At 59.1% G+C, this 26,076-nt stretch overlaps 1 protein-coding gene across 3 annotated transcripts; it reads left to right on the top strand.

The window, feature by feature from the left end:
• The first annotated feature begins 1,402 nt into the window (after positions 1-1,402).
• Positions 1,403-24,408, top strand: MYO1C (myosin IC). Of its 3 annotated transcripts, none has more exons than XM_052658787.1 (32): positions 1,403-1,524; positions 9,300-9,455; positions 9,578-9,693; positions 10,322-10,520; positions 10,600-10,680; positions 12,504-12,683; positions 12,774-12,872; positions 13,092-13,205; positions 13,286-13,357; positions 13,736-13,855; positions 13,939-14,021; positions 14,232-14,337; positions 14,454-14,534; positions 14,770-14,861; positions 16,534-16,628; positions 16,710-16,756; positions 16,873-16,953; positions 18,792-18,897; positions 18,991-19,108; positions 19,957-20,070; positions 20,146-20,222; positions 20,720-20,788; positions 20,884-20,968; positions 21,066-21,225; positions 21,494-21,577; positions 22,606-22,699; positions 22,798-22,853; positions 22,972-23,107; positions 23,188-23,258; positions 23,348-23,445; positions 23,519-23,618; positions 23,998-24,408. In XM_052658787.1, exons 1-32 carry the CDS (start codon positions 1,450-1,452, stop codon positions 24,022-24,024), a joined length of 3,192 nt encoding a protein of 1,063 aa, XP_052514747.1. In that variant the 5' UTR covers positions 1,403-1,449; the 3' UTR covers positions 24,025-24,408. The 3 variants fall into 3 exon arrangements, with proteins under 3 accessions (XP_052514747.1, XP_052514749.1, XP_052514748.1); XM_052658789.1 differs by lacking the exon at positions 1,403-1,524 and adding an exon at positions 2,401-2,525; XM_052658788.1 differs by lacking the exon at positions 1,403-1,524 and adding an exon at positions 7,831-7,920.
• The last annotated feature ends 1,668 nt before the right edge of the window (positions 24,409-26,076 follow it).

The following is a 26,076-nucleotide window of genomic DNA, read 5'->3' as shown; positions in this document are numbered from 1 at the left end:
CCCAGCTCTTCAGACTGATCGGTGCAGCCCTTAGGGAGACGCCAGGGCTCCCGACTCCAGGGATCCCCGTGTTTCTCCTGTCTCTGGGTCATGCGTGTCCTGTGCGTGCCCACCTCTCCCCTTTGCCCTTCTGTCTTCACACACTCTTACCCCTGCCTCCTGTGGCCAGGAGGGCTGAGTCCAGCAGTGATTGAGAGGCGGGAAGGGGAAGGGGGGGTGCTCTCCCTCCTCGGCCCAGTCAGGATATGGCCGCTCTGGGCCCAGCCCTGACCCGCCGAGTGGAAACAGGAAATATGTGAGACTTCGTGTGCGCTGGGCCTCTGCGCCTGGCTCCACGGCTGATAAGGGCCATTGTGTGGCCGCCGGGATGATCCTGCCCTGGATAGATGTGCTTCCCGGAGGAAGGAAGGAAGCTCTGCTGGCCTTTCCTGGACGGGGGAAGCTGAGGGGAGGCAAGGAAGGGTGCCTGGGGGAAGGTGCCCGCCCGAGAGGGGCTGTCAAGGCCAGTGCAGGCCCACGGGACTCCACCCCTCCCCTGCCAGCATCTTCCTCTGGAAAGGTCACTTTAGCCCATCCACTTCGCCCTTCCTATAAGGAACGGCCAGAGACCCGAGGGCTCAGTCCCAGGCCAGGAAAGTGTCAGCTGTGATTTAGCAACAATAAAGATAGAAAAACAGGAACATTTTGGGGGTGGGGAGCACTGAGGGTGCTATGGAAAAGTAGGGAGCAAACAAGACTAAGGTTCCCCACGGCCGGCCAAGCAACCCAGGGACCAACGTCTCAAGCATTTGAGGCTCCAGAGGAGGGTAGGATAGGGGCCTCCTCACGGTGCCCTCCTGCCTCTCCAGCCAACTCCCTCTGCCCACCATGGCCAGTCCCCAGCAGCTCTGGCCGCTCAACCCCCCGCGGCTCACCTCCTGCTCCGGGAGGCAGGCAAGCTGGAGGGACATGCAGAACGCTCAGTGGCTAATGATGGGTCCTCTTGGCTCAGGGCAGGATGTACATTCTGATTTGGGGAGTGGTCGCTGTGCTCTCCAGCTGATATCGGTGAGAGGGCATCAGGAGAGGCCCAGTCATGGAGCTGCTGCGGGAAACAGCCTCCTACCCTTTGACCTGGAGCCCAGGGTCCCCCAGGGGTGGCTGCATCAGCTCCTCTGGTTACCTGGGACAACAGGCATTTCCTCCATCCCTCAGCCCCTCCTCTTCCTGCCCCAACCCCGCTGGGCCAAGAGGCCTCCCAATCAGACCTGGGCTGCTCCAGCTGTGTCCTGAGGCACTGGACCAGACCCATCCCCTGGGGCTGGAGTTGAAGCTGAACCAAGTGGCCATCCCAGCGTGAGACCAGATTCCTGGTTCCGGGCACAGCCAGAGCCAGCGGACAGGCGGGCAGGCAGGCGGGCTTTTGCTCAGAGGTCCTGGGGCTCGTCGCGCTGGCTATCCACAGGCCGGATGGCGCTGCAAGTGGAGCTGATACCCACCGGGGAGATCATCCGCGTGGTCCACCCCCACAGGCCCTGCAAGCTAGTAAGTGGAGCTGATACCTACCCACAGGCCCTGCAAGCTAGTAAGTGGAGATGATACCTACCCACAGGCCCTGCAAGCTAGTAAGTTGGGGTGGTCTGGGCTGGGAGGAAGGCAGGAGTGTCTCCCCAGTGCCCAGAAGCCCCTCTCAAGCAAACTCCTTGGGGAAGAGGTGAGCAGTGGGGAAGCCTTCGGGTCCTTGGCAGGATGTGAAGGGACCGGACAAGAAGGGACAAGAAGGGGTAAATGGAAGGAAGGGGAATGGGTTTAAGCCCACCAGAGGCCGAGTGTTTCAAAGTGGGGATCTGGGTTTGACTCCCTTCTCCTCCAGCTCCCTGATCCTCAGTGGGCCGGGCAATGAAGTGGGTTAACAACACGGAGATGACAGGGCCGCTTCGAGATCTAAGGAACAGTGCCTGTAAAGTTCCAGGTGCATATAGTACAGGCTCAGTTAATACCGCCCGGCTTTCCCGTCTGGCTTGAAAAACTGACACTGGCCAGCTCAGAGCGGTAGTGAGGGTGGGGAAGGAGGGTGAAGGGAGTCAGGCAGGCGCAAATGGGGAAGAACTGATTTGGCCTGGTAAGCAGGCGAGAGTCCGGTTTGCAAAGGCGCCCTAGGGTGAGGAAGGAGAAACGTATGAGACACCCCGCCACCCCAGCACTGCAGCAAGTGGGCCAGGTCGTCGGCAGAGGACGGTGCGTGCGTGCATGTGTGTGTGTGACCGTGACGCGCCTCGTCCCGGGGAACGGGCTGCGGAGTGTGCTGCATCAAGCCCCCCGCGGACACGGACGCGGGCCGGGGCCGGAGCCCGGCCAAGGCCGGCCGGGGCGGGGCCGTAAGGTGCGCGCGCGCGCCGGGGCCTGGGCCCTGCCTGGGATGACGACAGGCAGCGGCTCGGCCCCGGGCGGGCCCTGGGCGGGGAGAGCGTGCCAGGGCCGCCGACTCCGGAGCCGGCCACGCCGCCTAGCCTGGCCCCCGCCCGCGCACCCGAGAAGCCGAGAAGGTGGGTACACAGGGCGCGAGGCTGGCCGCAGCCGCGTGGCCCGGGGGAGCTGGGTGCGCCGCTCGCAGGCAGGATGGAGAAGAGGGTAAGCGGCCGGGCGGCGACCCAGTCCCGGAGCTACCATGCGGAAGGCGAGGGTCGCCGGCCCAGGAATCGCGGGGGCTGGGGGTGGGCTCGGCACGGCCGCTGCGGGGGTCCCAGGGCCCGGTGGCGCCGGAACTCGGCCTATTGGAGACTCAGACTCTTTGCGGGCAACGTGAGGGCGGTGAGGGGCGCCTGGGGCCGCGGGCCTCAGGCACCCCGCGCGCCCTTTGGGGCCCTCGGGCAGCCTGCTCTGCCTCTGGGTTCCGGAGAAGCCGTCCGGGCCCCGCCCCTTCCCGTTCCCCGCCTCCGGGCCCTGGCGCGCGAGTTAGCCCCTGCGTGTGTGCGGCGGCTGGGGGGCTCCGAGATGAATGAAAGAATGAATGGCTGGCTCACGGCCTATCCAACGCCCGGCACGCTCCGGCCTTCTGCTCACACTCCCGGGCTCTGTGACTCATTCATTCACGCGGGCGTCCGCGAGCAGTTTTTGAGACCCCACTGTGTGCCTGCCTGGAGCGGGGGCAATCTCCTGGGAGCGACGGACTAGGAAACCTTCGATTAGAACGGAATGCGACAAGGAGGGGGCTGTGTGTTTCGGGGAGTCAGGAAGGGGTTCTGGAGGAAGTGCTATCTGAGCCGAGTCTTCAAGGATGACTAAGAGTCAGTCAGGTGGGGAGGGGGTTGGGTGCAAGGGCCAAAGAAGCTGCAGGTGCAAAGGCGAGAAGCTTAGAGCCGGGCGGTCGGTGGCAGGGGCGCGCGCAGAGCGCCTCTTGGCTGTGTGGGGTGGTGAGGGAAGCGTGGGGAGAGAAGGCACTGGAGAGGGTACCCCTGTGGCCACACAGGAACTCAGGAGCAGTGGTAAACTGAGGACAGAGAGGGCGGCTGAAGTCCACAAACAGGGGCCTGGCAAGAAGCAGTGGGTGTGCTTGGCATAGGGAACCTTCACTCTCTTAACATGAGACGTTAATTTATCGCGTTTGCATGTGTAAATACCACAGGAGGCTACAGGAAAATCAATTGGAGGAAGGCAGGGATGCCAGTTTGGAGGCTGCTTGCCTCGTCCAGGGGCAGAGCAGTGATGGAGGAACGAAGTGGGGGGGGGGGGGTGTTGGGGAGTGGTGACTCCTCTGTGTGAGGAGTGGAGGGAGGCGGGCAGGGCTTTTGATGCTCGGCAGTGACAACTAGCTGGAGGTGCCTGTCTCCTCTCAACAGACTGGATATTGAGCCAGGAGGACAGGTTAGGGGGCGAAGTGCTTTGTTTACTTCCACTGGACCCCCAGGTAGAGGCATCTGGCAGGCAAAAGGCCCATGGTTCTGAAGCCAGAGTGTAAACCTTTGACTGGGGTCCACTGAGATATCAGGTAGAACCCCTAAGTCCTCGTCCTTCCTTTTCATTCCCCCTTACAACAGTTCCTTTGAGTCTGGAACAGTCCTAGGTGGGGCAGCCTGGGCCCAGACCTAACATATGTTTGATTTAAAAAAAAGAAAAGTTGAGCACCTGTTCTGTGCCCAGCATTGGCTGGGGGTAAGATAGGCTATGGCCTTCCCTGGTGGCTCAGAGGTTAAAGCGTCTGCCTCCAATGCGGGAGACCCGGGTTCGATCCCTGGGTCGGGAAGATCCCCTGGAGAAGGAAATGGTAACCCACTCCAGTACTCTTGCCTGGAGAATCCCATGGACGGAGAAGCCTGGTAGGCTACAGTCCATGGGGTGGCAAAGAGTCGGACACGACTGAGCGACTTCACTTTCACTTTCTTTCTAAGATAGGCTATGGTTCTTCCTGCTGCCCCAACAGGCCAGGAGGCTACCCTCAGTGGAAATCAGTTTCTAGCGGCAATATGAGGGTCCTCAGAACACCCTCTCCAAACCTCCATAGCCCTGGCCTGAAGGAACCCCTGAAGATGCTCACTACCCTCCCAGAGGACAGGCTTGGGGGCACCTGGCCCATACTAGGTAACAGGGACTGAATAACCCATGTCTGCTGGGCCTGCCCATCCCTGCTTTTAGGGGAAACCGCTCTCCAGATGGAAAGAAACCTAGAGGCAGCCTTGGAAAATAAGTCCTGGGTCACTCAGGGGTGAGGCATGGCTGCATCCTAGCCTGCAGCCAGCCCCTAGGTTCAGGGCCATGCTGGGGCCTCAAAGATCATGGCCCACTCCCTAGTTGCTATTCCCAAGGCCTACACGCCAATACTCACACAACACAGCCAAAGGCGGATACTAGGCACTGCAGTCACAGGTTCACTAAGGAAGGTCACACCTGGCAGGCAGCAGGTTAACCTGACAGAGAAGCTGGGAAATCTGCCAGGGCTAAGAAGGCGTCTCCTCCTCAGGCAGCCCTGCAGGAACAGACGGTCGCAGACTTTCCAGGTCCAATGCCACCCGTTCTTTTACTAGTCCTGGGATCTTGAACACGACGTTCGTCTGCTGAGCCTCAGTGTCCCTGTCTGTAGAATGGAGGCAATAATCCAGACCTCAAAGGCTCAGTTCGAGGGCATTGAAGGTAGTACCAGAGGACAGCGATCCGAACGCAGGAAGCGCCTGGCGCTGCAGCCCTAATATCTCTCACACCCTCGGTCCACCCACCCCCACCCCCACCCCACCCCCGCCTTTCTAACTCCTCTCCCCCCGGGCCAGGCGCTTCCGCCTAGCGGGGCCGGATGGCCGGTGGCGCTGGCCAGGGGCTGCGGTCTCGCCTGGCCTGCTTAGCCGCCCCCTCCTTCCGCCACCAAGTGGCGGCTGTGGGGGCGTCGGCGGGCATCCCGGGAATGCGGCGGAGCGGCTCGGGCGGGGGTGGCCGGCCAAACCCCTCCGTGCGCGGATTCCCCTCATTCCAGCCGCTAGCCGCGCCGGCGAGGCCACGCCCCCTTTCTAGCCCCTCCCCTCGGGCGCGCGGGCCACGGCCAACCTCGCCAACCTGGTGCTTGCACGGCCCCCGGAGTCGTGCTGCCGGTGGGCACCGGCTTGACCCCCTTCCTCCCGTCCCCCAAGTACCTCCCCACTCCGGCTGAGCGGGAGGCAGTCCTCTCCGCGCTCTTTCTCCTTTCTGCATTTTCACTCTGGGGGCCTCGTAGAGGGGGCCTCCTCTCGCCAAAAGCCCGAAGCTGGTGGCATTTAAGACCCAGCCCCGCCCTTCCGTTCCCACCCATCTCCCAGCTGCGCGCGGTGGCGCTCGAGTCCCCTCAGTCCCTCCAGAGGGCCCCATCTCCCAGCTGGCGCCCCCCGCCGCGGGGTTCCGCGGGCTCTGGCCTGGCTGTTGTTTTCAAAATAATGAGCCTTCCCCAAGAGGCTGCAGCCGGCACCTGCCGCCACCTCCCTCCCTCCCCGGGGAGTCTAAGTCCAAGAGTGTCGGGTAGGCTAGGGCTTTGGGTCCTAACCCTGCCTTCTGCCCCCTAGGACAAAGTCAGCATCTGCATTATTGCACCTCTGGTTCCTTATCTGTCAGGTGCAGTGGAGGTAAAGTTGGAGAGCTCTTTCTAATTGGCCGAGGGACACACCTCAGGGGCTTTCCCTGCTAGATATCAAGTGTGACCTGGCTCTGTGTGTCTGTTCCCACTGGCTTCCCAGGTGACACTAGTGGTAGAGGACCCACCTGCCAATGCAGGAGACACTAGAGATGCGGGTTTGATCCCTTGGTGGGGAAGATCCCCTGGAGGAGGGCACAACAACCCACTCCAGTATTCTTGGCTGGAGAATCTCATGGACAGACGAGCCTGGTGGGCTACACAGTCCGTAAGGGTCGCAGAGTCAGACATTACTGAAGCGGACTTAGCATTGCATTGAAGGTCTGCTCCAAGCCTGTGCAGAGAGTGTCTGGCCAGAGAGGGAAGTGATATTTACTGAGGGTCTGGGAGGTGCCTGGACGCCTTATCTTAGACTTTTCAACAGCCCTTTGAGACAGAGGTTAGTCTCATTTCAAGGCTCTAGGAGAGGTTCTCAGGAGGGAAATGATCTGCTGGCAGTCATACCGCTTGTGAGAAGTAGCCCAGCCTTCAGGAAGCACTAGCCATCACACCGGGCTTCCCTGGTGGCTCAGACAGTAAAGAATCTGTCTGCAGTGCGAGACACGTGGGTTGGATCGCTGGGTTAGGAAGATTCCCTGGAGGCAGGCATGGCAACCCACTCCAGTAGTTTTGTCTGGAGAATCCCCATGGACAGAGGAGCCTGGAGGGTTACAGTCCATGGGGTCGCAAAGAATCAGACACGGCTAAGTGACTAAGCACAGCCATTGCACCCCCGCCTGCGCTGGGATCCGAGCTAGGGTTGTCCCACAGGCTGCTGCCCACTGCGAACCTAGAGCTCAGCGAGGATGGGGCTGCTGGAGTCTGGTTTGGGTAGCTGGAGGGTGTCCGGGGCAGAAAATATGGAAGGATCCAGAGAGACCAGAGAGGGAGTCCCCCCACCAAACAGAAAAAGAAGAGAGGTGAGGAGCCTCTGGGCACGGGCAGGGGAGGGGGTGCAGGGGGTGGCCCTAGTCAGAGTGTCCGGGGTAGGGGAAGGGTATTGCTCCGAATGTTGGAAATCGGGCCGTGGATTTCCCAGATGGAGAGCTGAGCCCTCCGTGGAGGCCCTGCACTAACGACGCTGGGCACAGGCGCCCTGTGGCCGTCTCCCTCCCTGGGGCGCGTGTTCTGTGAACCCAAGAGATCTTCTTGGGACTTAAAGACGTGGGACCCACCCTCCAGACTGTACGGCGTGGGGGATGGACAGTGTCCCCGCACCGAGGCTCCGCCTGCCTGGGCACGACGGCCGTATTTGGACATTTCGTTCTATTTTTAACTTTCCCGGGACTCGAGGTTGGGGTGAGGGGGGAGGGAAATCCTGCTTCCTCCGGGACCCACGGGCCTCTCTGCCTAGTGAGTTGAGTCCCCAGCCTGGCCTACTGCGCAGTGTAGACACGAGCCCGGAAGTGAGTTCCGGGTCGGTGTAGACGCGGCAGCAGCGCGGGTTCCGGGCCCCACCCCTGGGAGAACCGACGACGTCCCTCCTGGAAAACCTGACTCAGGCGGAGCCCCTGCCCAGCCGGGAGCCCCGCCCCCGCCCTGTCCCCATCCACGCTGCGAGATGTCCCCCCGCCCCCCCTACTGAGCGCCTGCCCCACCCCTGCCCACTGGAGAGGGACCCCGGAGTCCGAGCCCCGAGCGAGGCGGGGGCGCCCGGGGAGTCCCACGCCTCCGAGCCTAGCGGAGGCGGAACGGGGGGCGGGCCGGCCCCTCCCTCGTGACGCCGCCGCCGCCGCCGCCGAGCCCCGGGCCGAGAGCGCGGGCCGCGGAGACGGGCGCGGGGCCGACCGGGCAGGATGCGCTACCGGGCGTCGGTGAGCGAGGGGTGCGGGGCAGGGCCGGGCGGGGGGGGGTCCCAGGCATCCCTGCCGGCCTCGCGGCGCCGCCTCGGCCCCGCCAGGAAGCGGGCGCGGCCCAGGAATTTCGGGTGGAAAAACGTCCCGGAAAGTTGCAGGAGAGTGGAGGCCGAGGCCGGGAGGGCCGCGAGGCGCTCGGACCCGGGCCGGGCCAATAACTCCCGGGGAAGGCTGAGAGCGCCCAGGCCCGCCACCCAGAGGGCACGGGGGCGGGGGCTTGGGTCAGATTTGGCAGCAGCTTCCGGACAGAATTAGAGGGGTGAGGGAGAGGGCGCTGAGGGGCAGGCCTAGAAGAGGCAGGGCCACGGCCAGACCCAAAGGGGTGCCCCTCGCCCGAGTCCTGGGCGGTCTGCGGTTGGAGGAGACCTGGTGGCCTCTCTGGGGATCCCTACTCCTGCGGCCAGCTTGCTCTTTCTTCCCTGACCCTTGACACTCTTGGTGTCAATTTCCTAGAGCTCTCAGACCCTTTTGAAGAGTGTGGTGAGGGGTGAGGGTCTTGTTGAGCCTGTGCTTCTTCCTACGCTCTGATGGGCTCCAGCTGCCAGCTGGGTTTTCCCTGGTAAAACCCCTGCTCCCTTGAGACTTCTCACGACTCCCAGTGGAGGAGGGTGTCTGGGGAGCCTGGCAGCTGGCGGGGAGGGTGTGGTTCCACTCTGGGAGGGAGGGGCCCCTTCTGGGGTGAGTGGTGAGCCCAGCTGGGATGTGAGGTTACCCCTGCCCCTGCCCCAGGGGAATCTCTCTCCTGGGGCAGCTTCTTGCTAGACCCTCTCCCTAGACCCTCTCCCCCTGGAGATTTTGGTGAGTTAGACAGGGAGAGACAACCCCACCATGATTGTAGAATTCACTGCAAGCAATCTGTCCTACAAAGCACCTGTCACACAAGGCCTAGAGCGAGGGGACTTGAGGTCACCTGGTCTACCTCAACTCCTCCTCCTTGGGACGCCTTCCAGAGAGAGGAGGGGTTTTGTCCAAGGTCAACAGAGCATTCTTTCTTTTAGTCTCATGACATCACCGCCCCCAACCCCTAACTTTCTCTACATAAAGCCAGCCTCTCCCTGGATTCATTGGCCTTGGCCCCATGTCCTCTGGGGCCTCTGTGTTCAGGCCCCATGTGCCCCAGATGGTCTTGCTTCTGGGACCCGTGTCCTCAGTGTCCCATGTGCCAGCTTTCTGCCATCCCGGCCCTCTCTACCCAGCCTGGTACACCCGTTTCCCAGGTGTGCCCTGTGTCCGCGTGCCCTGGTTGCCCCCTCAGTCCTCCAGGCTGTGGCGAAGGGGAGAAGAGGCCTTCCCTTACCCTGCCGCCTCTGTCTCTCTCCCGTGGCCCATCCCCGCAGGCCCTGGGCAGTGACGGGGTGCGCGTCACCATGGAGAGCGCTCTGACCGCCCGTGACCGGGTAGGGGTACAGGACTTCGTGCTGCTGGAGAACTTCACCAGCGAGGCCGCCTTCATCGAGAACCTGCGACGGCGCTTCCGGGAGAACCTGATCTACGTGAGGCCCGAGTGGGAAGGCGGAGGGGGTGTGGGGACCACAGATGCAGGGCTGCAGGGACTCGGGGGAGAGGCGCCAGGGCCTCTGGGAGAAACTTCTGAGCCTCCTCCTCCGATCCCCAGACCTACATTGGCCCCGTGCTGGTTTCCGTCAACCCCTACCGGGACCTGCAGATCTACAGCCGGCAGCACATGGAGCGTTACCGAGGCGTCAGCTTCTATGAGGTTCCCCCTCACCTGTGAGTGACACCCCCCCGCCCCCCAGCATCACCACCTGAGATGATTCCACCCAACTTCCCACTTGGGATGAATCACAGTTCACATCTCTGAGGAATACCCTCAGTCCTCACCCAAGGTGAATCTCTCTATCCCATCAGGATCCTCCTATCGTCCACGCCAACTCACACCCAGGACTATTTTTTTGGCTCTGCTGTGTGGCTTGCGGGATTTTAGTTCCCTGACTGGGAACTGAACCCGTGCCCCTTGCAGTGGGAGTGTGGAGCTTTAACCACTGAACCACCAGGGAATTCCCACACCTGTGACTTATTCTCCCAACACTCCCTGCACATGGCCCTCCCACCTTAGTGACCCTCTGACCTGCACCTCTGAAGGACTTCCCAGCCCTACCCATGAGTGACCTCAATCTTCTCCTGAATAACTTCCATTCTCCTCACCCATGAGTGATCCCCTTAATTTTCCATCAGAATATGACTCTCATTCTCAACTGTGAAGGATCTCCCTTGACCCACATCCTGGAGGGGTTACCTGTCCTCAAGGGTACACCCCCAGTCCTTCCTGTGGGATTCCCAGCCCCTGCAGCCACTCAGCCCCCCTGCCCCCTAAGCTCCTGACGGGCCTCTGCCCCAGGTTCGCGGTGGCCGACACTGTCTATCGGGCACTACGCACGGAGCGCCGGGACCAGGCAGTGATGATCTCTGGGGAAAGCGGAGCAGGCAAGACTGAGGCCACCAAGCGGCTGCTGCAGTTCTATGCCGAGACCTGCCCAGCCCCTGAGCGGGGTGGTGCTGTGCGGGACCGGCTGCTGCAGAGCAACCCGGTGCTGGAGGTGAGGGGACAGTAGCCCCTGGGGTGGGAAGGGCAGGGAGAGGCCACCAGGCACCCCTCACACCCCGGCCCTTTCCTAGGCCTTTGGCAATGCGAAGACCCTCCGGAACGATAACTCCAGCAGGTTTGGGAAGTACATGGACGTGCAGTTTGACTTCAAGGTACCCATGGGCGGGGCAGGGCAGGGAGAATGGAATTCCCATGTAGTGCGCACCCACTGGCCCACTGGTCTTTGGTCCCAGCAAACATATATTGAGCACCTTCTGTGTGCCAGGCACTGTTGCAAGTGCTAGTGATACAGAAGTGAAACAAACCAGACAGAAATCCTGCCTCCAGGGAGATAAAGAATCTGCCTGCACTGCAGGAGACCCGGCTTCAATCCCTGGGTTGGGAAGATGCCCTGGAGAAGGGAATGGCAACTCACTCTAGTATTCTCACCTGGAGAATCCAATGGACAAAGCCTGGCAGGCTGTAATCCATGGGGGTCACAAACAGCAGACATGACTGAGTGACTAGCAGGGAGATAGTCCACAGAAAAATGTAAATTAGCCAACACATGTTACAGCAAAAAAGAAAATGAGGCAAGGGGAAGGGGCATTGCCTGTTTGAAATAATGCAGATACAGTGGGCATAGAGAAGGTGGCTTTTGGTAAAGCCTTGATGGAGACAGAGGAATGAGTTGTGCATATACCCGAGAGGGTCCAGGCAGAGGGCCCCACCAGTGCAGAGGTGTGGATGAACGAGATGCTGGAAGTGTTCACAGACAGCAAGGAGGCCAGAATGGCTGGAGAAGAGAGCAAGGGGCCAAGGAGCGGAAGAGGAGGCTCAATGGTGTGGGTCCTTTTGGGTCTTTGTAAGAATTTTTTTAAAACTCTTGAGTGGAAGTGAGGCAAGAACATTTTGGGGGATTTTTTTTTTGGTTTGTTTGTGTGGTCATGCCCACACAGCCTGCAGGATTTTAGTTCCTCAGCCAGGGATTGAACCCATGTCCCGTGCAGTGGAAGTGCAGAGCCTTAACCACTGGACCACCAGGAAAATTCCTGAAAGTTTGAACCATATATATATATATTTTTAATTTTTTGGCCAGGCCTCACGGCATATGGGATCTTAGTCTCCCAACGAGGTGTTGAACCTGTGTCCCCCTGCAGTGGAAGTACACTGAAGTGCCAGGGAAGTCCCAAAAGTTTGAAAGAGAAGTGTATTATTACCTCAATTTCCTCTTAAAGTGATCGCTCTGGCTGCTTTGTTGAGAATAAATGGTAGAGACTGAGGCCGAGCAAGAAAACGAGTTAGGAAACTGATGATTATTAGATCTGGGTGACAGATGACGGTGGCTGGGCCCAGTCTGGTGGCCGTGGCTGGATTCTGGATATTCTGAAGGTTAGGGCAGCAGGATTGGCTCTCTGACTGGACGTGAGGTGTGAAAGACAGGGAGGCTCCCAGGAGGACCGCAGACTTCTTGGTCTGAACACCTAGAAGGGTGAGCAGAGTGGGAAGAGGGAGCTGAGGCCAGGACTTGAGTTTCAGACCTGTTGAGTTTGAGATGCTTATGTGGCCTCCAGGTGTGAGCCACCAGGTAGAAAGGGCATGCATGCATGTGTGCTGAGGGCTTCAGTCATGTCTGACTCTTTGCAACCCCATGGACTGTAGCCCGCCAGGCTCCTCTGTCCATAGAATTCTCCAGTCGAGAATACTGGAGCAAGTTGCCATGCCCTTCTCCAGGGGATCTTCCTGACCCAGGGATCAAACCCACATCTCTTACATTGCCAGGAGGGTTCTTTACCACTTGTGCCACCTGGGAAGCCCAAGAAAGGGCTTAGCATCCTCATTTCATAGAGGAAGAAATGGAGGCCAGGAGGGGCGACGTGCCTGAGCCCATGCAGCCAGAGCTGAAATTCATATTCTGGAGGGCAGGGGGAGATGGGGAAGATGGGCTGTGTCCCCAGTCCCCCTGAGCAGTCACTGCATCCTGCCCGGCCCACAGGGCGCCCCCGTGGGCGGCCACATCCTCAGTTACCTCCTGGAGAAGTCCCGGGTGGTGCACCAGAATCACGGGGAGCGGAACTTCCACATCTTCTACCAGCTGCTGGAGGGGGGTGAGGAGGAGACGCTGCGCAGGCTGGGCCTGGAACGGAACCCGCAGAGCTACCTGTACCTGGTGAAGGTGAGTAGAGGGGAGCAGGCGGGCGGGAGCCAGTGCCACCCAGGGAGCCCACCCAGCCAGAGCTGTAAGCCCCCTCTGCCCGTGCCACAGGGCCAGTGTGCCAAAGTCTCCTCCATCAACGACAAGAGTGATTGGAAGGTGGTCAGGAAGGCCCTGACTGTCATCGACTTCACTGAGGACGAGGTGGAGGTGAGACCTCTGTCGGGGGCCCGCCCTTTCCTCCTGTCACCGCGTGAAAATCCCAGGCTACCTTTACAGCCTGCTTCTACTCTAGCCGCAGTCTCCTCTCACACGCCTTGCCCCATACCGTTCCCAGCTCCTGCTGACCATCCACATGTGCCCTCCTGGGGCTCTCAGACCCTCCCATAACCCCCGCCTGCCCCTCCCTGTGCCCTCACCCCAACCCAGGACCTGCTAAGCATCGTGGCCAGCGTCCTGCATCTGGGCAACACCCACTTTGCCGCCAATGAGGAGAGCAACGCTCAGGTCACCACTGAGAACCAGCTCAAGTACCTGACCAGGGTGAGGAGGCGAGCAGAAGGCGAGGGCGGGGCAGCTGGGGCGGGGGAACTGCACCCTCACCAGCCCCACCCCCTTGGCAGCTCCTTGGTGTGGAAGGCTCAACGTTGCGGGAAGCCCTGACCCACAGGAAGATCATCGCCAAGGGTGAAGAGGTGAGGCCAGGGGGTGGGGGGGTGTTCCAAGGCAGCCCCCACTCCCATCATCCCCCATTGCCCTGGTCTGCTCAGCTGGTCCTCTTAGCAATATCGGAAGCTTATAAGGTAGGTGGCTCAGAGAGGCACAGGGAGCTGGCTAAGGTCACACAGGAAGAGGGTGAGGCTGGAAGGAAGACTCACCTCCAGGAATGAGACCTCTTGTTTCTCTACCGGTTTCCCTCTGGTGGGGCCACTGTGTCCTCCCCTGGAGGCCGCCCCCTGGCCAGCACCAGGCTCACTGGGGGCAGGGAGGGCAGAGTGATCAGTTTCCTGAGTCAAAGGGGCCAGGGGTGGGAAGGGACTGCATTTATCGCCCATCTCACCCTCCACCTACAGCTCCTGAGCCCGCTGAACCTGGAACAGGCTGCGTATGCACGGGACGCCCTTGCCAAGGCCGTGTACAGTCGCACCTTTACCTGGCTGGTCGCGAAGATCAACAGGTCGCTGGCCTCCAAGGTGAGAGCTTGGCCCCTGCTGCTCCCCACGTGGCAGGGAGGGTGGTTCAGGGAGGACCCTCACTCTTGGTCGGCTGGCCCTAGGATGCCGAGAGCCCCAGCTGGCGGAGCACCACGGTCCTCGGGCTGCTGGACATTTACGGCTTTGAAGTGTTCCAGCACAACAGGTCAGTGACCCCCTGACTGCCTGTCTCTCTCATCGTCTCCCCTGCCCTAGTCCCTCACCTCTCCCCCGGCCTCCTTCATTCCTGCCAGTGACTTTCCAGCCGCTTCGGTCCTGCTCTGTGTTTTTTCCCTCGGCTAGCGCTGGGGCCTTATTCCGCCCCGCCCCCCACCCCTCAACTAAATTACTGAGGATGCCTCTGTCTCCCTCACAGCTTTGAGCAGTTCTGCATAAATTACTGCAACGAAAAGCTGCAGCAGCTCTTCATCGAGCTCACCCTCAAGTCGGAGCAGGAGGAGTATGAAGCCGAGGGCATCGCGGTGAGTGCAGGCCCACCCGCGAGTGGCCCCACATGCAGTCAAGGTCCAGGCCTGGGTGTCCCCAGGGGAGGTGCCACGACCCCACGGTGATGCCTTTCTCCCCTTGTGCCCCTCAGTGGGAGCCGGTCCAGTATTTCAACAACAAGATTATCTGTGACCTGGTGGAGGAGAAGTTCAAGGGCATCATCTCCATATTGGTGAGCCATCTGCTCCTCTGGGGGCTGGGGCAGGATGACGTCACCCCTTTCCCCTCACTCTCCCAGCTGGCCTGTCCGCAGAGGGCCAGAGTCCTCGGAGCCTGATGAGGGACAGAACAGGGCTGTATGTGGAGGGTGAGGGAGTGTCTACGCCTCCCGCCGGGGCCCCTGAGTCCCTGTGCTCTCCGGTTCCTCCCCAAAACACACCCCTCACCCTCTGCCACCACCCACCCAGGACGAGGAGTGTCTGCGTCCCGGGGAGGCCACGGACCTGACCTTCCTGGAGAAGCTGGAGGACACAGTCAAGCACCATCCACACTTCCTGACGTGAGTGGGGCTGGGGGCTGTCCTGGGCCAGAGCCTGTCGAAGCCTGGGAACCCCCTCACCCATAAAGTGCCAGCCACAAGGAGGTGGCCAGGGGAGGTGCCAGTGATGGCCGGGCACACAGAGCTGAGGCTCCTGGCGCCTCCTGAGTAATAAGCAAGGAATGCCTCTTCCTCCTTAGGCCGCTCGAGAATGAAACTTGCTAAGGTGTTTTTTTTAGCCTCCTTACTTGGAAATTCCTTTTTATTTAAGGAATCCCCTAAAACGGGATGACGGGAGAAAAGAAACAAGCCCCTCTGTCCCAGCTTTGCCTTGCATATTTTGATCATATCACCTCCTCTAACTAGAAGCAACCCGTGGAGGAGGTTTTACTGAGACTCTCAGAGGTGCAGCCCTTTGCCGGAGGTTATCTCACATCAAGTCCAGAGCTGGGCTTCAGGCCCAGGGCCACAGATTAGTTCCTTGACAAGGAATCGAACCTGACTCCCAGCGGTGAAAGCAGAGTCCTAACCACTCTACCACCAGGGAATTCCTGAGCAATTTTTTTCTGGGGCAAGCAAGCGAGGAACCTGTTTGTTCTCATTCCCCACGGGCTGCAACAGGGGTCGCAGTAAAGCCTTGCCTGAAAAAGAAAAAAGAAAAACACCTTTTTTTTTCTGTTTGTAAAAAGAACATCCCTCCTCAGAGAAAAGTTGGAAGGTGTGCAAAAGCCACTTGTAAGCCTGTCACCCAGAGGTCACCACTGTTAATAATTCGAGACATTTTCTTCCTGCCTTTTTCTATATATTTTTTTTCTTTTTTGTGGTTGAGAGCTTATTGTATATAGGGCTCAGGATAATGTTATATCCTGAGTATCTTCCTGTATCATCAAACAGAAAACTTTGCTCAAAACACTTCCTCTGGCAGCTCTAACACACAGACACACCACTGCTCTCACCCGGCCTCTTGGGGCCCTGTCCAGCCTCTGGGCTTCAAAACAGAATATCTATCCCTGGGCCTTAAATCTCTGCCTGGTCTCTCTGGTTAGTTGCTTGGAAAGTAGAAAAATGGGCTAAAGGGTATAAACATGCTTAAGGCAAGAAGGCAATGGCACCCCACTCCAGGACTCTTGCCTGGAAAATCCCATGGACGGAGGAGCCTGGTAGGGTGCAATCCACGGGGTCGCAAAGAGTCGGACACGACTGAGCGACTTCACTTTCACTTTTCACTTTCCTGCATTGGAGAAGGAAATGGCAACCCACTCCAGTGTTCTTGCCTGGAGAATCCCAGGGACGGGGGAGCCTGGTGGGCTGCCATCTATGGGGTCACACAGAGTCGGACATGACTGAAGCGACTTAGCAGCAGCAGCAGTCTCCTGGGGGCTGATTCCATTCTTAAAATGTAGCGGGCAGCACTCAGCACTCTGAGCAGAGCCATGCAACAGCCAAAGGTAACACCAAATAGCCCTCCATCCTGCGAGCCCTGGCAGCATGGAGGCTGAGGTCCCGGTCCTGGCACTATGTGACCCCGGACAAGGCCATCTACTTCTCTGAGCCTCTGGTGGCCTCTGTGTGGGAGGAGGCCCCGCCCTGCTGGTTTCCTACTGGATGCCTGGTTCCTCTCTTGAAGTCTCTTCAGCAGACAGGGGCCTGGCTCAGGCCAGCCCTTGGCAGCTTCCTCTCCCTGTCGCCCCAGGCACAAGCTGGCTGACCAGCGGACCAGGAAATCTCTGGACCGCGGGGAGTTCCGCCTCCTGCACTATGCTGGGGAGGTGACCTACAACGTGACCGGTGAGGACCCTGGGGCTGTGTCCCCCCGGGTGGGCTGGGAGAGGGGCTCTGCCTCCTCTCACGGCTGCTCTCTCCCATCAGGGTTTCTGGATAAAAACAACGACCTTCTCTTCCGGAACCTGAAGGAGGTGAGGAGGACCTCCAGGGAGAGGGCTGGGGGTCTGGGCTCTGAATGATCTCTGCCCCAGAAAGCTGACCGGTCTGTCCATGTGCTTCCTCCATGACCCCTGCCCTGCCCTCACAGACCATGTGCAGCTCAGAGAATCCCATCCTGAGTCAGTGCTTCGACCGGAGTGAGCTCAGCGACAAGAAGCGGCCAGAGACGGTGTGAAGGCGGGGGGACCCCAGGGGTTGTGTGCGTGCACACGTGAGCGGGCCCAGTGCCCGCTTGAGCTGGGAGCTGGCAGTGTGTGTGTGAGTCCGTGTGTTTGCTGGCGCCTGGGTGCACATGTGTGTGTGTCTGGGAGGCTGCCCGTGGGTGCATCTGTGCCACTTTGATGGATGTCTGGGCGTGTAACGTCTCTAAGCATGGATGCGCGTATGCACACCTGTGTCTGTGTGGGCGCTTGCATGCGTTCACTCCCCTGCAGAAGATACTTGTAGTGGACATTACTGGGCGCTTAGGATATAAAAATGAACACATGCTGTCCTAGAAATGTGCATGGGTGCTATGGAAACTTACAGTAGGGAGCAGCAAATTGCCTGTGGAAGTGGAAGAGGGGAGGGGAGTCAGGGAAAGCTTCCTGGAGGAGGAAGCATCTGAGGTAACTTGGGAATGAGTATAGATGCTTGTCAGACGTATGGGAGGGCCCTGCAGAGCCCCACACAGGAACGCAGTCCAAAAAAGACCAGGAAGTGGACCACAAAGTGCCATTTTCAAGGAGAGCAACGAGGGGAAGGCAGATCTGGCCAGTGGTACCAGACGAGGGGAATGCTCCATCCAGTGAGCTGTGCCCAGAGGTGTGGCTGCCAGGCTTGGCAGGCGGAGGCTAGGGCAGTCCCAGGACGAGCAAGGTCAGGGAGAGGTGGAAGCCAGGGAGCTGCAGGCCAAGACATGCTGGCAGGGAGGCCGTGGCGGCAGTGTTGCCCAGAGTCTGACTCCCTGGGATTCTGTCCTCCGTTCCCCAACCCCACCCCTTCCCTGATGGTTCTCAGCCCCACCCTCGTGAGGACACACCCACTCCTGTCCCGGCCTCTCCAGCAAACCAGAGATTCCATTGACCCCTCCCAGGGACCCGCAGCTACTCCAGACCCCACTAGTCTATGATGCACCCTGACTGTCCAGTGTCCCAGGCATGCATCTCCTATTTCCCTAACTCAAGGCAGGGACCACCCTCCACCCGGTCCTGAAAGACAGAAGCCTGGGCTGCATCCTTGATTCCTTAGCCTCCCCCATTGCCCTCATACTAACAACTGCTGGATCTTGCCAGTTTTTGCTGCCTGAAAACCCCTTCCTTTCACCCCCTCCCCATAACCCTTATTCCAGTTCTAGTCCTCTGAGCCAGTCCACCTCCTCCCTGGTCTTCTGTCTTCCCACCTGTTCTTACCAACCACCCTCCCCCATGTGCTATAGAGATACTCCAAAAGGCAGATCTATTCCTGTCCCTCTTTCCCTCCAGATTCCTCTTTGGCTCCCTCTTTCCCTCAGGATAAAGTTCAGTCTCCCTAATGTGGTTCCCGAGTCCTACCATGATCCTGCCTCTCTGATGCTCTTTTTTACTCCCCGCCTAGATCCTTGCAGCTTGTAGTTCCCTGTGTACACCAAGCCTTCGCTCACTCTCTTGCTCTGCCCGAATGCCGTTCCTGCCTCTCTTCCTCTGGCTGTCTCCTACTTGTCCTTTCATTCTCAGCTGAAGGGTTATTTCCCGAAGACCCTTCCTGCTATCCCCTACCCCACAGACAGAAAACTTGTAACATTTCACTTGGAAATGCTGCACCATCTTCATCAGCTTCAGAAATCTGACCTTTGCAGATGCTGCAATAAAGAATTGTAATTAAAAAAAAAAAAGGTCTACGAAGGGCAGGGGTAGCTGTGGGAACTGGTGGTGTTTTACCCCAGGGAGGGGTGTCTGTGGGGTTCTGCGCAGGGAGGGGCATTTGCAGGGGTCCGTGGCCTCAGCCCAGCTACCACCAACCTTCTTGTTGTTCATCTTGGCTGACCAGGTGGCCACCCAATTCAAGATGAGCCTCCTGGAGCTGGTAGAGATCTTGAAGTCAAAGGAGCCTGCCTATGTCCGCTGCATCAAGCCCAATGACTCCAAGCAGCCCGGTAGGCCCTCCGCCCCGTAGGCCGGTGGGGGCTGGGCCTCCCCTGCAGAGGCCGGTCAAAGCCCGCTGACCAGCCGGTGATCTCTGCCCCCAGGCCGCTTTGATGAGGTGCTGATCCGGCACCAGGTGAAGTACCTAGGGCTGATGGAGAACCTGCGCGTGCGCAGAGCCGGCTTTGCCTACCGCCGCAAATACGAGGCTTTCCTGCAGAGGTGGGGGCGGGGCCTGGCTTGGCGCCAGGGGGAAGGGGTGGGAAGGTGGGAGCCTCCGAGATCCTGGGCGGGAGGACAGCCCTCAGCTGTGGTGGGAGCCTCGCCAGGGGTCCCTCCATGGTGCAGGCCTAATGTTAAGCCTGAGAGGGCAAAGACCAGCCCTCCCCACACCCAGGCCCTGGCCTCAGAGCAGCTGGTCAGGGGTCCAATGAGGCATGCATTCACATACCTATCACCAGTGGAGACAGTAGAAGCCTGTGAAGGGGACAGAGTTTGCAGTCAGCTCAGAAAGCAACTTCGTGGTTATCCCGAGTCAGGGGTCTGAGGAGTCACCAGGCATGTCTTTCTAGGCCTGTGACCTTAGGCAGATGTTCAGTCTCTCAGTCCAACTCTTTGCAACCCCATGGACTGCAGCACACCAGGCTCCCCTGTCCATCACCAACTCCCGGAGCTTACTCAAATTCCCGTCCATCAAGTCGGTGATGCCATCCAACCATCTCATCCTCTGTTGGCCCCTTCTCCTCCTGCCTTCAATCTTTTCCCAGCATCAGGGTCTTTTCCAACAAGTCAGTTCTTCACATCAGGTGGCCAAAAGATTGGAGTTTCAGCGTCAGCATCAGTCCTTCCAATGAATATTCAGGATTGATTTTCTTTAGGATTGACTGGTTGGATCTCCGATGAGAAACCTGAATTTTCTCATCTTTAAAGTAGGAGTAGTAACAGAGCTACCTCCCCGACTTTCTGTGATCTGAGAGTCGGTGGGATCAGGAAAGCTGACCTGGGCTCCCAGAGAAGAGAGCTGGTGGGAGCGGGGGCGCTGGGTGCATTTCTGCTCCTCCTGTCACCAGGTACAAGTCACTGTGCCCAGAGACATGGCCCACGTGGACAGGACGGCCCCAGGATGGGGTGACTGTGCTGGCCAGGCACCTGGGCTACAAGCCGGAAGAGTACAAGATGGGCAGGTGAGTGGCGCCCATGCCTGGGGTTTGAGGGGTACGGGGGTGGCAACCAGGGGATGATCACTGCTGCCCTCCCAGGACCAAGATCTTCATCCGCTTCCCCAAGACCCTGTTTGCCACAGAGGACGCCTTGGAGATCCGACGGCAGAGCCTGGGTGAGCAAGGGGCCCCACCCATCCTGTCCAGTGGGGTCGTTCTGGGAAGTAGGAAAGAAATCACTGTATTCGGGCTTCTTCTCCAGGGCGTCTGCCACGCCCACATCGGGCTGCCCGCCTCGTCTGCTCCCGGACACACACTCAGCATGTTCCCACATTGCTTTGCTCCCTCTCTCGCTCTTTTTTTTCTTTTGGCTATTCTGGGTCTTTGTTGCAACGCACAGGCTTCTCTGGTTGCACAGCTCAAGCTTGGTTGCCTCACGGTCTGTGGGATCTTAGTTCCCCAACTAAGGATTGAACCCATGTTCCCTGCATTGCAAGGCGGAGTCTTAACCACTAGACCAGCCCTTGCCCTTTCTGGTACTCTCCTTCACTTATTTATCCTTGTACTCGAAGCTGGTTCAGCCATTCCCCTTACTCAGTGAGCTCTTAACAGGGCCGGGCCCCCAGCTGGGTCCCTTGCGCTCTGGCCAAGTGACTTTCTTTCCCAACCACAGCCACGAAGATCCAGGCCACCTGGAGGGGCTTTCACTGCCGGCAGAAATTCCTCCGGGTGAAGCGATCAGGTTCGGGTGCCCAGAGTTCTTCAGGACGGTGGGGGCTGGGGCTAGGGTGGGCCACCATGGGAAGAGAGGAGGTCAGCCGTTTGTGGTCTCCACAGCGACCTGCATCCAGTCATGGTGGCGTGGAACGCTGGGCCGGAGGAAGGCGGCCAGGAGGAAGTGGGCAGCGCAGACCATCCGGCGGTGGGCACTGGGCGCCACGCAGGGGCTGCAGGGCAGGGTGTGGGGCCGATCCACCACCAGGCTTCTCACCTCCACCCATGTCGGACCCCGCCCCCAGGCTCATCCAGGGCTTCATCCTGCGCCATGCGCCCCGTTGCCCCGAGAATGCCTTCTTCGTGGACCATGTGCGCACCTCTTTTCTGCTCAACCTTCGGCGGCAGCTGCCCCGGAATATTCTGGACACTTCTTGGCCCACGCCCCCACCTGCCCTGCGTGAGGTCCGTGGGCTCTCCCTGCAGACTGAGGGACCACCAACTCACCTAGCAGAGGGACCTAATAACCATGTGACCCGAGGATCCATGGGAAGGGAAGGGACTTGGAGCTGGGCCACGGAGAGCGAGTTCTTTGCAGAGAAACAATTCAGGAATGGAAGGGTGGTCCAGGTTGAGGGGGGTGTCACTTAGGCCAAGACCCGATGATGGGCACGTGCCTGTTGTCTGCAGAGGGAAGGGAGCCAGGCTGCCCTGACCTCCCTCTCACCCACAGGCCTCAGAGCTGTTGCGGGAGCTGTGCCGGAAGAACATGGTGTGGAAATACTGCCGGAGCATCAGCCCCGAATGGAAGCAGCAGGTATGGGGCTGGGAGGCAGGTACTGGGGGGGTGGGGTGGGGGGCTGGTACTGGAAGAGAGCTGGCCTGGAGGACCTTTGCCCTGACTTACCGTGCAACCTTGAATTGATCCAGGCCCTTGTCTGGCCTCCTATGTGAAGCGGAGACTGGAGTAGATTTTGCAAGGCAAATAGAGTTTATCTTCTAGAGCAGCTGCACTGGACTGGTCGAGGCTGCCCGGAGTCCTGTGTCAAAAAGGCTGCAGCATCGGTCTGTTAGAATAGTTCCAGAGTGTGTGACTGATGGGCCTTGTATTTGCCAACTTGGTATCGGATGATGATGAAGGACCCACCCAGCAGAGTTAACCTGCAGTAGTTGGTGTTTTTTTGGCATAATTTCATGTATTTTTGGCTATGCTGGGCCATCATTGCCGTGCTCAGGATTTTTTCTAATTGCACTGAGTGGGGGCTGCTCTCCAGTTGTGGTCCACAGGCTTCTTGTTGTGGCGGCTTCTCTTGCTGCAGAGCACAGGCTCTAGGGCTTCAGGAGCTGTGGTTCCCGGACTCTAGAGCACAGACTCAATAGTTGTGGCGCACCACGGGCTTAGTCGCTCCAAGACATGTAGGACCTTCTCAGATCAGGAGTTAAACTGATGTCCCCTGCATTGCAAGGTGGATTCTTAATCACAGGACCGCCAGGGAAGCCCCACAGTAGTTCTGAGCATTAGTGTCAGCCAACTTTAAGATCTCAGGCCAGAGTGGAATCTCAGGGGCTCCAGGGCCTGTGATGATGGAATAACTCCCGAAGTGGGGCCTGGACCCTGACAGCACTGTCATGACCCTTCTGGAGAGGCCTCTGCCTCGGTTGGTGGGCATGGGGGTAAGAGAAGGGGCTGAAGGGGAGTGTTGGTGGCAGGGCTTAGCCTCCTGCTTTGAGGGCCAGAGAGAGGGTGAGGGAGGTGGTCTCAGCTCCTGTCTCAGCAGGCTCCTGCTCTGCTGTGACGGCCCCACCTCTCTGACATCCCCCGCCCGCTTTGCTGTGTCTCCTCAGCTGCAGCAAAAGGCCGTTGCGAGTGAGATCTTCAAGGGCAAGAAGGACAATTACCCCCAGAGTGTCCCCAGACTCTTCATCAGCACGCGGCTCGGTGAGCCCCCACCCCTCCAGTGCACAAACCCTCCATTAGCAGCCTGGTCCCCTCTCTCCTCTGCTCACGCCCCCTTCACTCCCCTATCTGGATTGCAGGTGCAGATGAGATCAACCCCAGAGTGCTGCAGGCCCTGGGCTCGGAGCCCATCCAGGTGAGACCCTGCCGGCAGCCCTCAGTCCCACACAGTTCAGCTGCCCGAGGGCTGCATGGGTGGGGGTCGGGGCCTGGGCAGGGGGTGAGGAGGTCCCTCACCCACCCTCTGTCCCCAGTACGCCGTGCCCGTCGTGAAGTACGACCGCAAGGGCTACAAGCCGCGCTCCCGGCAGCTGCTGCTGACGCCCAATGCCGTGGTCATCGTGGAGGACGCCAAGGTCAAGCAGAGGATAGAGTACACCAACCTGACCGGTGAGCCCAAGTCCAGGCTGGGTCCAGAGAGGGGGCCCTGCTCTGCCCCTTGATCCCTGACCTCTGCCCTTTCCCCCCAGGAATCTCTGTCAGCAGCCTGAGCGACAGCCTCTTTGTGCTCCACGTGCAGCGTGAGGACAATAAGCAGAAGGTGCCCCTCAGGGCCTGGGGAGACGGGGAGGGGACGGGTCCTCTAAGCGCTGGGCAGGGCCTGACCCCTGTCCCTGTGTGGGCCCCCAGGGGGACGTGGTGCTACAGAGTGACCACGTGATCGAGACCCTGACCAAGACGGCCCTCAGCGCTGACCGAGTAAACAACATCAACATCAACCAGGGCAGGTGAGGCAGGGAGGGCTGCTGAGCGGGCCGTGCACGCACAGGGGGCAGGCCTCACACACCCGCTTCTCTGCAGCATCACGTTCGCCGGAGGGCCCGGCAGGGATGGCATCATTGACTTCACACCCGGCTCAGAGCTGCTCATCACCAAGGCCAAGAATGGGCACCTGGCTGTGGTGAGTGTGGGGCCGGGGCAGAGCCTCTGGGAGCCAGGCCTTCCTCCGTCGGCCGTCCTGGACAGAGCCTGGGCACCTCCCTGTGGGTCTCGATCCAGAGGGCACCCTTCATCCCATTGCCCACTGAGCGCCAGAGAGCAGTGCAGAGGGTCATAAAGAGGGCAGCATGGGGAGGAGGCAGGGGATATGCTGCTTGGGAAGAGAGGCCCACTCTCGTTGGGGCAGTAGGATCTAAGGGCTGAGTCTCCAGCACCGAGGCCTCCGGACCTGCCCCCTCCCCGCCCCAGCGTATGCTACCAGGTATCTAACTCACGAAGACCAGTGCCTGGAGCACCTCTGCTTCCTGCTCACCACTGGGCTTCTCCCCTGGTGCCCGCAGGTGGCTCCGCGGCTGAACTCGCGGTGATGAAGGCGCCCGCTGGACCCCTCCCGCCCCCCAGTGCTTCGCTCATCCCCTCCTCCCTTCCAGCTACCAAAGACTCGAGCTTCCAGACAGGGACCCAGGGACACCTCGAAGCCCACCGACAAACTCCCGCCTCCTGCTTGGCCCTCTCTTGAGGGGGCAGCAGGGGCGCAGGAAGCTGCCCCAGGAGTGGGCCAGGCCGGGCCACAGCAATAGGAAGAGCCGGGGCCAGAGGCACCCATGCCAGCCCCACTGCCAGTGCCAAATATTTGAGAGAAGGGAACTTTTGCTGAGATTTTTCTCTGAGATTTTTTTGATGCTTTATAGGAAACTATTTTTTAAAAAAGCCATCTTCCCACCGGTTCCCCCCCACCCCGTCCGCCCACCCCCCACCCCCCACCCCCCACCCCCCACCGCCACCACCGCCAAGACACACTGGATGTGTTTTCCCTGACCCAGCAGGGCAGGGAATGTCGCCAAGAGGGTGGGCGATCTGGGCCCTGGTGCCCTCTTCCCTGCCCAGGCCCCCCTCTTCTCCCCGTTCCCTTGGCACCTTGTCTGTCTGTCTGCCTGTCCACCTGTAGCCCACTCCGATATCCCCCTGGGGGCTAAAACCACCCTTGCCTGCCTCTCCGTCCAGCCTTAAAAATGCCCTTCTAATATCAGCCCAGCCTGAGGACATCCTGGAGTAAAGGGGGGACTCTCAGAGCAGAGGATTTGGACGACTGGGAGATCACCTAGTCGAGTCTTCTGGAGTGACGGAGCAAGAGATAGAGGCCCAGAGAGGGGAAGGGACTTGCCCAAGGTGATCCAGCAGGTTGGGGCAAAACCAGACTGTCCTCAGCACACCTCACTGGGTCTCCCAGGGACTGGGGGCCCCGTGAAATAGGCTCATGTCTTAAGGGTGCATGTGGCTTCCTGACCAGCAATCAGCCTTGGGGGCCACCAGGTGGGAGGAGTGCACCCACCTGAGTCCATGCCTTAGGATGACAAACACCCTACCCGTATACTCTGGCCCCAGGTTAAGGACGCAGGGCCTTCACTGGCTCCTGACCCCTGTCCCTATCCTGGGAGCCTGGGGAAGGGGCTGGCCTTGGGAGGAGCTGCAGGGGCATCACCTCTTTCTGCTGCTTCTCCCCCACCCCCACCCCCAACTGCCCAGAGGGCTTGGGGGCTGCCCAGCTGCCTCTGCCCTTCTGCGGGTCTCAGCCCACTGCTGACACTTCTGCAGTCCAGAGAAACACTAAATAAAGCAATATGTGTTTGCCAATGTTGGTCTCGTTGTGAATGTTAGTAAAGGGAAGGACTTCCCTGATGGTCCAGTGGTAAGGACTTCCCTTCCACTGCAAGGGGCATGGGTTCAATCCCTGGTCAGGGAACTAAGATCCCACAGGCCACTTGATGTTGCCAAAAATAATAAATAAAAGGGAGACGACCCCCTAGAAGGCAACCAAGGGTCTTATATTACTCTTTTGTTTCCCCAAAACTTTTTATTTTGTATTGGGGAATAGCCAATTAACAATGTTACGGTAGTTTCAGGTGAATAGCAAAGGGTCTCAGCCATATATATACATGTGTCCACTCTCCCCCAAACCTTCCTCCCATCCAGGCTGCCATGTAACACTGAGCAGAGTTCCAGAGTTCTATACACTGAGTAGGTCCTTGTTGGTTATCCATTTTATTTATTTATCTTTGTTTTTGTTTTTCTTATTCTTTCTTGGTTATCCATTTTTTTAAAATTTATTTTAATTGGAGGTTAATTACAATATTGTATTGGTTTTGCCATACATCAACATGAATCCGCCACAGGTATACATGTGTTCCCCATCCTGAACCCGCCTCCCTCCTCCCTCTCCATACCATCCCTCTTGGTCGTCCCAGTGAACCAGCCCCAAGCATCCAGTATCATGCATCGAACCTGGACTGGCGATTCATTTCATATATGATATTATACATGTTTCAATGCCATTCTCCCAAATCATCCCACCCTTTCCCTCTCCCACAGGGTCCAAAAGCCTGTTCTATACATCTGTGTCTCTTACCATCTTTCTAAAT

This window comes from Budorcas taxicolor, chromosome 19, assembly GCF_023091745.1.
Source record: "Budorcas taxicolor isolate Tak-1 chromosome 19, Takin1.1, whole genome shotgun sequence".
NCBI classification, from domain to species: domain Eukaryota; kingdom Metazoa; phylum Chordata; class Mammalia; order Artiodactyla; family Bovidae; genus Budorcas; species Budorcas taxicolor.
The sequence above is the reverse complement of the archived record's forward strand: the minus strand, read 5'-3'. Positions and strand labels throughout refer to the sequence as shown.